This window comes from Limulus polyphemus, unplaced genomic scaffold, assembly GCF_000517525.1.
Source record: "Limulus polyphemus unplaced genomic scaffold, Limulus_polyphemus-2.1.2 Scaffold819, whole genome shotgun sequence".
Lineage (NCBI taxonomy): Eukaryota > Metazoa > Arthropoda > Merostomata > Xiphosura > Limulidae > Limulus > Limulus polyphemus.
Window position 1 is genome coordinate 38435 of NW_013666429.1, and position 12900 is coordinate 51334.

At 32.5% G+C, this 12900-nt stretch overlaps 1 protein-coding gene across 5 annotated transcripts in view; it reads left to right on the plus strand.

Annotated features, from left to right (window-relative positions):
* Nucleotides 1-12900, plus strand: part of LOC106460710 (polycomb protein SCMH1-like) — a 58111-nt gene that overhangs the window by 35743 nt on the left and 9468 nt on the right. For 3 of the 5 annotated variants that reach the window (XM_022387483.1, XM_022387485.1, XM_013920445.2), the window contains 4 exons: nt 475-651; nt 1834-1983; nt 2197-2327; nt 2847-2958. In XM_022387483.1, coding sequence (XP_022243191.1) covers nt 475-651; nt 1834-1983; nt 2197-2327; nt 2847-2958 — 570 coding nt within the window. Of the gene's footprint in view, nt 1-474; nt 652-1833; nt 1984-2196; nt 2328-2846; nt 2959-4241; nt 7081-12900 lie in introns of those variants that run through there. The other 2 variants (XM_013920446.2, XM_022387484.1) reach the window with 2 other exon arrangements.

A 12900-nucleotide genomic window follows, 5' to 3' on the forward strand; every position in this document is an offset into this window, starting at 1 on the left:
GGAAACATCTGAAACAGAAAGAAAGTTGCCATTACATAATGAGTTTACAATCAAAGTTTTCTTTTTCTCTAAACAATTATAAAGTATTTCCCATCATTTAACTGAGGTAGTGTTTACTACATGTAAAAGAGATAATTAAAAAAAAAATTCTTATCATGCAAAGAAACATTTGCTTTGTTACCCTACCTTTTGATGTACAGAGGGGGGGTACAGAAAGTTTAGGTTCCATCTGTTGAAGCTGTCAAATGAAATGTAGAATAATTACAACAAACGTTCTAAGGAGTAACAAGGTTATGTTGGTATTTCTTGTGATTATGAAAGCTCGTAGTGTACTTTTTTTATTTTTGTTCAAATAATTTGTTTTCTATTTCCAGGATTATAAACAATTTCTTTGAATGTATAAAATTATACATTGTTTCTCCAAGAACGAAACATTCATTTGAAATAAATTGCAATGATTTTCTCCCATTTTAGCTGTCTTTGATGGAAAAACCAACACCTGTTGCTTACCTCCTGTTGATAAAATATCGACTTTTTGGAGTTTTTTGGAAAATCTTTTTGAAGACTTATTATGCTGTGAAAATTTTTATACAAGCCAACCCTTGGAAGGTGGTTGTAACAAATGTAATACTAAGAGTCTTGTAAAGAGAGGTAAATGTATGACCAGACTTTAGTACATTGTTACAGAAAACTTAATATGAAATATCATGAAAAGATAATAAATGTCCAACAAACCCTTTGAAAATTATTTGAATGTAGATAATACTGAAAGACCAGTCTACAGTTAACCCTTTGAATGTAGTTGTGATATAGTTAATATATAAGGTCTTTTAAAGACTAGTCTACAGTTAACCCTTTGAAGGTAGTTGTGATGTAGTTAATATAAAAGGTCTTTTAAAGACTAGTCTACAGTTAACCCTTTAAAGGTAGTTGTGATGTAGTTAATATAAAAGGTCTTTTAAAGACTATTGTACAGTTAACCCTTTAAAGGTAAGTTGTGATGTAGTTAATATAAAAGGTCTTTTAAAGACTAGTCTACAGTTAACCCTTTAAAGGTAGTTGTGATGTAGTTAATATAAAAGGTCTTTTAAAGACTAGTCTACAGTTAACCCTTTGAATGTGGTTGTGATGTAGTTAATATAAAAGATATTATAAAGACCAGTTTACAGTTAACCCTTTGAAGGTAGTTATGATGTATTTAATATAAAAGGTATTTTTTAAGAGAGCTATGAATTATGAAAGTGGATGTGAAAAACAACAACATTTATTTGATACTTGGTTGTTTTAATTTAGATATCAATCACAGAACTATAACACTATGTATAGAAATGTTATATATATATTTTTTAAAAGGAGTGGTTTAAAAGCATCATGGTCACAAACTGAATAATTTGGTTAGGGAAAGAAATACAACTTTTGCATGTGTATGTTCAAATTCTGCACCTTAGGAATGCGCTTTCTGATATGTTGAATTTTGAGATTGAAGGAATAATATTTTTCATTCAAAGTGTAAAAATTGTAAGATTTTTTTCTTAACTGTAGTTTATGAATGTTTTGGTGACTGTTTGTGGCTTCTTCAATGTGCCTGAAACTGATGACATATGTGATGGAAAATGTTTAGTCTGTAGTGATATATGTATCCTAACTTTCAAGTTTTAAGAAAATCAACTTGTAAAATTATAAGTAAAGTTATCTGTAAAAGAATAAATAAAAGTTATGGCACATTAAATCTTCTTTCACCAAGTGCTAAGAATGTCTCTCTAAAATTGTGTACAATATTTAAAATCCTTTGCTAGAAACATAGAATATAGTTGCCAACTTATTTTGTTTCAGAAGAAACGGGTAGTTATCAATCTACAGTTGAACCTTCCAGTCAGAAACGTCGATGGTCCTCAGAATCATCAGACTCTGGAGTTCGTTACCTATCCTTAGGGCACAAACCTGGTAAAATCTCCAGAACTAGTAGCGTGAAAGAGACTGAAGGTATGTATTAAGCTTGGAATCCATCTTAATCTGAACCTACAATTGATTTTTTGAAACAGGTTAACAAGCATAAAATAATTTTTGTTGTTTTTGTTTTTGTGAATTGAGTACTAAATGTGTTAAATTTCATAACAACTTGCAAATTTTTAAAAATTACCACATGGAATTAATAATTGTTTATTTAATGACTTGAAATTATTTGTTTCATTACAGCAAGCTCCACTACTCCTGTACCAGAAAAGCCTCCTCAGAGCCCATCAGAATGGGGTATTGAAGATGTGATTCGTTATATAACAAGCTCAGACCAGGGACTTGGTGTTCATACAGACTTGTTCCGCAGACATGTGAGTATTTGAAGAACATCTGTTTGGGGCCAGTCATTAACTAAAAACTAATTATCTTTAGTTTCATACAACATTTAATCCTGTTTTTCATGAAACAGAAAATGTTTTATCTGCTTTTGATTAGAAATTATTTATCTATTTATGGTACAGATCTCGTAAAGGTAAATAGTTTTCCATTTTTCTCTTTTGTGCATGAAAAAAACACAAGAATGTGTAATTAAGCTTAGTGTATATCAAATAGAATATATCTTTTAACTATTTAACCCTCCTATTACTAGAAAATGAAAGACATATAAGGCCAACTTCTTTTGTGTATGCCTTTCTTGTTTGCTTTAAGTATTATACATCTGGTTTGTGTAAAAATAATCTAATTATTATTTTTTCATTTGGTATTATAAGGTACTAGACTCAGATATGCTCCTTAATAAAAATATGACCCATTACAAAAACTGAAAGTACATGTTGTACCCGTGTTGATTGATAGTTAAAGGGTTAAATAGTTGCATCTTCTCTATTTAGGAAATTGATGGGAAAGCACTGATGCTATTAAACAGTGACATGATGATGAAGTACATGGGGTTGAAGCTTGGACCCGCCCTCAAAATATGCAACCTCATAAATAAACTGAAAGGCAAGAAGTCATTGTAACATTGATACTGTGAGAAGTTTTATTATTCATGAATTTTTAATCTGGTGGAATCAGCTGGTAGAACAGTGTCAACCAAAGTGTATTTTTTTATGTTTTTTTTCTCTCTCTAAATTCCAAATGAAGATTATAAGATACAATCTATAAGGCAGATTTAATGTCTTTTTAACTATTTCAGTTCTTGAGTGCTATTACAATAGGTGGTTGGAAAGTGAGCAATTATAATACTGGAGGTTTTTAAAAAAAAAAGAAAAAAAAAGGTGACTTCTTATGAAATGTATATAAGCCAGTCATAGAAAAATCAGGTTCCTCTGGGAAGATACTACAAAGAAATTGATAATATAATTTGTTTCGTTTGATATATATAGAAAGAGAGTGATACACATATATAGATTTGTATAATGTGTGTTTAAAATTCATTCTATTTATCATTTTTTACATTTGAATTTGTTTGTTTGGCCTAATCTTTTTTTATTGTCAGTGTAAAGATTTTTTAGAGGGGGACTGAAACCACTATTTTATATTTGAAGATTGTTGAGTAGTTTTCATGGAGTTTTAATGTTGATGGAGTCTGCATAAATAGGTATAGCCGAATTTAGAATGTTAAAGGCTGCTGTGTGTGTGTGTGTGTGCTTTAAAATTAATTTTTTGTTTAATTAAATTGACAGGTATTTCATATACATTATAAAATGTAAGGCTATGAAAATGTACAATCATGTGCTTTGTTTTTGGTAACAAAAATGAAACCTGACTGGTAAATTCGGATTTTTGGCTTAAATTTAAGAATTCTTTAGAATTTTAAATGAACTTAAAAGTAAATATGAATATAACTGTAATGGAATATTTTAAATCATTTACATTCCAAAGGTTTCATTATTAGGCAAATCTGGTTTCATATGGAATATTCCACAGAACACAGCTGACATGTTTAGATAAAGATCTGGGTTCATTTGGGAATAAATCTGAAATCTATTAGGGTGTTAGACTCTTAAGTAAAATATACAGTCTTACCCCATTTTTTGTATAAGCAGTGAATTAACCCTTGGGTCATTTTTTTTATAAAATACTTGTTTCAGACTGTTATGTTGTGGTATTTTGTATAAGGCTGTATTTTTTTTCCTTTTCTGTTGTTTTCTAATGCATTTCTCAGTTATTAAATTAAATTCTTGTGTAAGGATAACTTGTTTTTTATTGCATGTTAGAAAAGTAGCACGATATTTTAGGTGTAACTAGTGAAACAACATAATTATTTTGTTTTTTGTTTTTAGCTTGTTACATCTAAAAGACTACTATATTGGCATTTCAAATGGATCTCTTTGAAACATTTTGCCAAAAAATTGGGTATAAGAATACATGGACAACCTGAAAAAAAATATCATCAATATTCTTTGTGTGTGCAAGTACATAAGCTCTTTTTCAGTTTTTTTCAATGAAACCGAGTCATGGCTTAAGTAAAGAACTATCTACAGTCTACAAAAATGTGCATGATTACTGAAAATTCTCTCCATTTAGATAAGCAAGATTTTATTTATATACATTTGTGAGTTTACTCGTTCTTTTTTATGATGTCACTGTGACACGTCATATATAACAAAACTTATTTAGATACTTATGTTTGTCTTATTACTCTTCCTTAACCTAAGCTACCTGTTTGATAAGTTCTATGTGATAATTTTAATCATGGGTGCTAAGATTACCTTGTCCTAGTGTAAGCAGTAAACAATACGAGATAAAACAAATGTACGATTGCTTGATGTAAATATAAGTTTACCTGATTCTTTCACAACTAGATAATGTCTGTTGTATTTGTATTGCTTAGTTTTGTTGAAAAAATCACATGCTATCATAATTGGAAGTACAGAAAGATTCAATACACAGTAGGTAAAGTTAGGATTTTAAGTTCAAAACTAGAGTTAGGGAAGTTTTATTTTTCTGTGTAATATATTTTGAGGAGATAGTACAATTTAGAGGCCCCGTATTTTTTTCTGAAGTTTTTGTTTCATCATGTAGAGGAGGAGTAGATAGTTTTTTTTTCTTGATTGTTTTGTTCTGCCCTGTTACATAATATTCAAAACATGTTTGGGCTCTGAATAAACAACAAAGTTTGTGTTGATAATCAGATGTTTTGCCAATATATTTTTGTTGAATTATAAGTGGTTACTTATCACTTTTTTTTAAGAATTGAGACAGAAGCAGAATAATCCATTATACATGCATCAAGCATTTTTTTGTTTGAATCATGTGTAAAAATCTCCGTTGAATATTATTTTTTCTATGTATAGATTACATTTCTCTGATTTTATTTTATTTGTACATATTGGTTTCAGAATAAATCAGCCCACAATGTTCTTTAACCACTGTTTAACAGAATACTTGTAACAAAGAATATGTAGCTTACTAAAATAATTAGACTATATTCATCACTAATTCTGATACATTAACAGAATATTAAATTATGTAAGAAGAGTTCCACTTAATAGTTCTGTGTGAAAATTAAGTGACTTGTTTGATGGGCCAGATGAGGCTTTGAGAATTCAAAGTCAATGAAATATGCACTTTGACTGTACAAATCTGCATTAAACAAATTGTAATGCCTTCAGAAGTGTTTATTAATTTCAGATAAAATAATTTAATGAACCTAAATCAAGGGAGCTGGCATCTCAAACAGGTCACCACACTCCAAAGTTTGCTGCACTAAACATAAGTTTAGATGTTCTTGGTACCTAGAGACCCACGGCTTTCAAAATGGCAGCATGTTATTAAGTATTTGTGTATATATGCATATCAATCCACAAACTATGCATATTATAAACTGTTTTTTGTTTTAGACTATTAAAGTCATACAAAGTTGTTGGATATACATGTGGTGAACAGTAGGTTGCTACCCAGTTGTTTATGGAAAATTATTTTGATGATACCTAGCCAGTAAGTAAAAGCCTGTGATTTTTTTTTCTCATATTTCTGACATAGAATTATTTTCTGTATTCGATTAAGTCTTAGTTTGAAAATTATTTGTGGGTAACATTTTTATTTCTTAGTGTTTATTTAATGTGTGTGTAAAGTTGAAAATCAGAAGTGTTAAAAAGTTTTCTTTTTTCTTGTGTATTTTTTCAGCAGGTCATAGTGTTACTGTAGCTTTTCTCTGGATATAAATGCTGGACCTAAGGTGGTAAAAGATGTTGTTCCTTCCCGTGCATGGTAATTAAATACCATAGGTCCAGTTATGCACAGTTCAGTGTATATGCTTTACACTTCAATATACCATAAAAACGGATTTAATACTAAGTGAGTTTTAAGAGATGTATCCAGTTCATTAGCTGTAAGCAGTTTGTGCATGAAGACTGGAGAGGATAGTAGTTTTGAAACGGATAAAATGTTTTCTTTGAAATATTTTTATTTCGCTAAGAGTCTTACGTACATAATGATTAAACTATTGTTAATTAATACTCCTTATTTTCTTTTCTTCATTCATATTTTCCTGATATTTGAGTTATATTTAAGGGGTTTTATTTTAAACTTGAATTTTGTAACGAACGAAGCCCCTATACATTTTTAACGTAAAAGTATATTTTGTAGATGATTTTAAGGTTTTTGATAAATCTTGTGTCTTTCTGGTTTGTAGTTCTTAGAATATCTCAGTTATTTTGAAGGACGATTATTATTCATAAAACGTTTTACAGCATTTTCCTTCATATTTTTTAAAGACACACGGTTGCTTCGAACACAAGTCATCATCAGTAGTGCCATGTAATTGTCTAATCTGGTACTATTTACAAATAAAGCTTTTTCTTTTATTGGCGTTTTAATTATATAGCATGATTCATGAATAAACGTGGCACTATTCAAGAAATTAACAGATGGCGCTGCATCAGCCATATTCAGACCGTGTGCCTTTATACTACATAAAATCATCCCAGAGGTCAGACTTCTATTTTTCTATGATTGTTTGCTGAAAAACACCTTTCTGTCTTTCACTCATTTATGGGATATTGTAAATAAACCTAGATTGTCTTATTTTTGTGTGTAAACATCTCACTGGCACCAAAATGTTGGTGGTTACTAGTAGGATACAAATTAAATGAAACTGGCACCTAATGTTTGAACAAATCATTGTCGTGTCTTTTCAATCTAATTAAAAGACTAATTTCGTGTGAGAATATATTTTCATGATTTTTTTTTTTCGTTTTAAAATCGTAGAGGTTTCTATTACCGTTTAATCACAGATGATGGAGTTGTAAAACAATACACACCGAGTAAAGCGACAGCGCTGTAAAACAACGCCGTTATCAAAAACTTAACGTGAGATACGCAAAATTGTTTTAAATGAAATGTTAACAACGCCGTTATCAAAAACTTAACGTGAGATACGCCAAATTGTTTTAAATGAAATGTTAACAACGCCGTTATCAAAAACTTAACGTGAGATACGCCAAATTGTTTTAAATGAAATGTTAACAACGCCGTTATCAAAAACTTAACGTGAGATACGCCAAATTGTTTTAAATGAAATGTTTGTCATAGTGATATATTTTATGTACGTAACACTTGTAAAAAAAGTTTATTTCAATCGTTGAATTATCGATGCAAAACTTTTAAACTGTTTCTTCTAAGATGTTATTTTAAAAGCCAAAAAGCAGTTTATACCATGAAGTTGGGTGAAACTAAACATTTTAATGGGTAGTAGGTGTGATGCATAAACTGATTTTGGGCCTATATACAGTGGTGTTACCAATATTATCGTCACAGAAATATCATGTCCTATCACAAATTAAGGGACCATGCTTCATTAACAGAAGCGTTATGTACCATTAAACTTGAATTTATTTTTTGACATTTGAAAATAAGTAGTTAAATTAAAATTTCGGTGATGTCAAATGGCTTTTGCTTGTTTATTTTACACTGTTCCTATGATCTGATACGACTTTGAGTGTAAGTTCAAGATCTGTAATTGGCGATAAGGAAAATTTGATTATCTATTTTGGTAAAAAAACAACAACAACAACATAACTTTGATTCAAGAGTAGACTCCCCTCCATGATGTCTCAGCAGTAAGTCTGAGGGCTTATAACGCTTAAAATCGGTTTCGTTACCCGTGGTGGCAGAGCACAGATAAGTTTGTCTGAATATCAAAAGAAATAAACGTTATTAATTTGTATGAGATGGTGATAAAATGCAATACTAGTATAACCTTTAATTTGGTAGTATATTTAATAGTTAATGAAATATAAAAGATAATGGGCCTGACTTCCACTGAACAGTTTTACTACCAAAGATGTTGAATAAGAACCACGACCTTTGTAATAGGTACGTATAATCTGCTTTTCTAAAGACGTAATCAAAAATTCAACATTATTAGCGCCATCTTTTGGACATTGATTACTCATCAGAAATAAATGTAATTTAAGAAATTAAAACTTCTCTTGTGATTTCAGATAAACGTTAATTAATTTGATAATTTTTATGCATTTAGTTAGAAATTTCTAAAATCAAAGATAGGGTGTTTGAACTTTCTTAATACATTTTTACTTTAGATGTCACAATGATGAATGATTTACAGCCTCTTAACATATTTAAAAAGTAATTAGTAATACTGTTTGTTTTTGTTTTAAAAAAAAAACGCCTTATTTCACAAAAGCCGAGCGCAGCCCATTAGTTAGCATGCCAGCCTGTGATTTTGTGGTTCGCGCTCTGTTGCCGCCAAAAGAAAAAATCCCCGTTTGGATGGGTGCATTATAACGAGTAACAATCAAATCCTAATATTCGGTTAGAGTGCTCCAAGTGTTGACTAGCTGCCTTCCCTCTAGTCTATTACTTCAAAGTTTGGGACGGCTAGCGCAGATAGCCCTAGAGCTGCCAAGTTCGCGAACATCAACAAATAGAAGATGTTAGGCGTTTCATGAAAATTGCACGCTTTTTGTTTGTGTTTGTTTGTTGATGAGCAGAAAGCTAAACAATGGGGTATCTGTGCTGTGGCCATCGCGGGTATCGAAACCCGATTTTAAGCATTATAAGCCCTCAGACTTACGGCTTAGCCATTGGGGATCTAACTATATGCCTGATGTGGTTCAGCGGTAAGCTTGAGAGCTTATAGCAATAAAATTTGGGACTAGATCCCTGCAGAAGGTATAGCACTTAGCGCATTGTGCAGTTTTGCGTTTTGAAATTAAAATAATCAAGTTTACCACTAACAAAACACCGATCATTAAAACAACAGTAGAGTTCTTCACAGTTGGGTTTATTTTTTCAAAAACTTTTGTCCCAGTGAAAAAAAAAATCGACAGTAAAAAAAAAACAAATGCAAACAAAAAAGTTCTGACATCACATCTGCATTTTTAAAAGTTTTCATTTAAAACAATTGACATTCAAGTATCGCCTTATAATGAATCAGGTTAGTTTTACGATCTCTTCGATTGAGAGTTCATGGAATAGAAACTCGTCGTCGGACATGCTCGCCCTTTCAGCCTTGGTGTCGTTACAAAGTGACGGTCAATCTACTATTAATTAGTGAAAAGTAGTCTAAGAGTGTTGGCGGTGGGTGATGTTGACTGGCAGCTGTCTCTCTAGTCAAGTACTTCAAAAATAAGAGTGGCTGGCGCAGGTAGCTGTAGAGTAGCTTTGCGTGAAATTCAACAAACAATAAATTGCAGATTTAACAAATGCTTATGACACCTCACGTAATTGATTTTACATAATACATTATTTGGATTTGATGAGATTTTCTGTTACCAGATTAATTTGTATTTGTCAAATAAAATACGCCATTTTTTAAAAACTGGTCTTAGTCTATCTCATTTGATCATGCCCTTTTGTACAGAATTTTTGGTATTCGGTATTATTTCCATTTCCTTGTACCAATACGTTACTTCGTAGTAAATAAAAATATCAAAGAGAAAATATCTAGAGAGGTATTAAGTGCCGAAGTGGTGAAGTTGTTAACAAGCTGTGGACCGGAAGTAAATTCTATTTTGGGTTAAGAGTAATTGAATATTATGCGACGGGTGCTGCTGGTTGGTTATTATCCCCCTGATTAGTAACTAAATTAAAGACGTTAAGTTTGAAACCTTAGGCAAGACTTACCTGATTGTTAAGCCCATATGTCGCATAAGGAGCTTTTTGTGCAAGATAGAAATGTCTTATAGTGTAGGAGGGTTCCACCAGGGTTGTCGAAAGCATGCAAAAGAAAAATATACGAACGTGGAGAAATCGAATGAATTGATTTTATTTAAAAATTTACCATGATATACGTCAGGAAGATTGTAGTTTAATAATGTTGCCAACCGGAGGTCAGCAACTTTGTAGTGCTTGTAGAGATATATCGTTGATCGCGTCCTTTGCAGGTTGGCGCACTGCCTGTAGTATGATTCTGAGCCGTGTGTCATTTACTACAGGGCTTGCCTACGTGGATACGAGTTCTTGACAGAAATTGATTATATCTTTGCTTTGCTTGTTTTCCCACCTTATCATAACAGAGGGGATGTATATAGTAAACCCTATTATTTTTCCATGGAAGAAGCTATAGCACCTTAGAGAGCATAAGAGACGTATCTTCTTAGCCATGGTGCCAAGCGCGTCCCAGTGGTTAGCGTGCCGAATTGTTCCGCGATTCTTGAAACGTTACCGTTAAAATAAAAATCATGCTTCAGAGCTCAAGGTGCGTTACAAGAGTGATAGTCTAAATTTAGAACGATCAGCGCAGGTAGCCCCAATTGTAGCTTTGCGCGAAATCCAAGAGACTTAGCCATGAGAAATTACCCTCTTTCATTGTATTTTAAATAAGTTATTTTAATTTTCAATGATGATATTTTATACTGTTTGACTGTGATTTTGCTGCTAATGACAATATATAATAAAATTAAAAAAAAGTACAGAAATATGATTAAGTAATTTGTAAAAAATAATTACTGCACTGAGGAATGGGTGGTATAATAAATGTTTAAGCCAAAATTTGTTTTGGTTAATATTGTTATTTTGTAGGGCTAATCCTAATTTCCTCAAGCCGCGTTATCTTATGGCAGTTTGCAATGTATTTTATTTTATCCATAGCACGAATTTTTCGTCGTGATTTGCCGATAGCGCATCATTTGCTATGAAACATTTGAACTGTCGCTTTGAGAAGCCAGCCAACAGATTACATGACTGCTGCCCGGTTGTCAAGGCTGTAATCATGCGTGCGTAACGTCGCGCACGTGCAACTCGTTCCAGCCGACTCATTTAGGCCTAATTATAAACAATTTGCTCAGTCCCGTATAACGTATTCAGATATATCTGATGGCGTAAAATTTCACTTACTCACAGATGAAGATATGTAGAATTTCATTGGAGAAAAGGACAGTAAGAATACTAAAAACTTAATCAAGGGAACTGTAAAAATATTCGAATAACACTGCAATATATGGAGGCCACTATGGATGACACGGTCAGATGTATCTCCAGCGTTATTGGCAAAATGTATGCTGAACATAGACAGGTGCGTAGTTTATACGTTTATTGATATTCTGTGATAAGTTTATTGAATAACTGTGGCTTAATCCTCGATAAAATTAATTATTTTTCATATAAATATTATTTATTTATAATTATTTACGAAATTGTCCGATGCCTTTCATAACCACGTTACCAGTAGTGACATGTAGACGAATTGTCCCACTAATTGAAATTGCATATATTTGAGACAATAAAACATTGTTTAATTGCGAAATTGAAGTGGGTGTGGGGTAGAATTGAACAATTATTGACTGGTAATTTTAGGCGTTGGCCTGCGGAAGTGAGGGTGGCCAACACTTGTTTTCCTAGGACAAAAGGGAAAATTTTTATGCTATGTTAGGTTTACGTGCTTAGGCCTAGTGCTGTTTGATCCAAATCATAATTTATTATTGTAACCATGGAGGGCAGTAGTTGTAAAAGAGCAAGATAATTTCTCACAGAATAGGAAAAGGGGTAGTTTGTGTTTGAGAAAGTGGATGACGAGCTGAATTTGGTCGCCATTTCCCAAATGTAGAGGATGATTCGTTATTTTCTTTTGATTATGGTAAAAGAGGTATAATAACTTATATTTTTGCAATCTGCTCTCCATACCGTCATTTTTAAAAGTAAGGAATCGGGAAAAGTTCAACTTGCTAATGATGAATGTTATCAACTGTGTTACGTCTCCGATTGTTAATTAACTTTCAGTAACTTCGTTCCGACGAAACTTTAGCGACACAAGTATTTACTTAATAAAACTGGTTTATTCTTTCCGAATATAACTTTACCGATACACTCAACTTCAACAATCGCGCTAAACAAACGCTGTAACGTCTCTCGTGCTCTCTGACTGCAGTTCAATTACTCACTATCTATACACACATTACATTACCTTCCTGCGTCACGTTTTCCCCCTCTTATATATACCAGCCTACCCTATCTAGTAAATACTAGAGCATTCGCCAAAGTACATGATAGTTCTAGAAATGTTGCGTCACAGTAGTCATGTGACTCGCTGACGCAACACTGCCCCCTCCTTAATATTGTTCGTCCCGAACAATAACCACGTATGATAAACCAATAACAATAACTTAATTAACTGTACAGAATTACAAACACAAAATTACAATTCAACAAACTCTCTTAATTTTACGGGACGTGTCTTCTTCCGTACTGGTCTTCGTCTCGTTGGCTTCTGCTTCATGTGGGGTTCATCTGCTTCATCAGTAAATGTCCTATCATCGGTAACAGTCACATCAGTGGTAGTAACTTCACCAAGAGCTTCAACATTTCCCTTCTCAAAACTGAGTAGAGTTTCTTCTTCGATGGTGGCTTCTTCAGGTGGCACGTCTTCAGCAGCGTCATTTGTTCTGTTTTCCACTTCGTCCCAACTGAAATGTCCTGGACCGTGATAACGCCAAAGCCTGTTGCCATGCACCACTTTTGGCTGACCTCGCCGGCCAC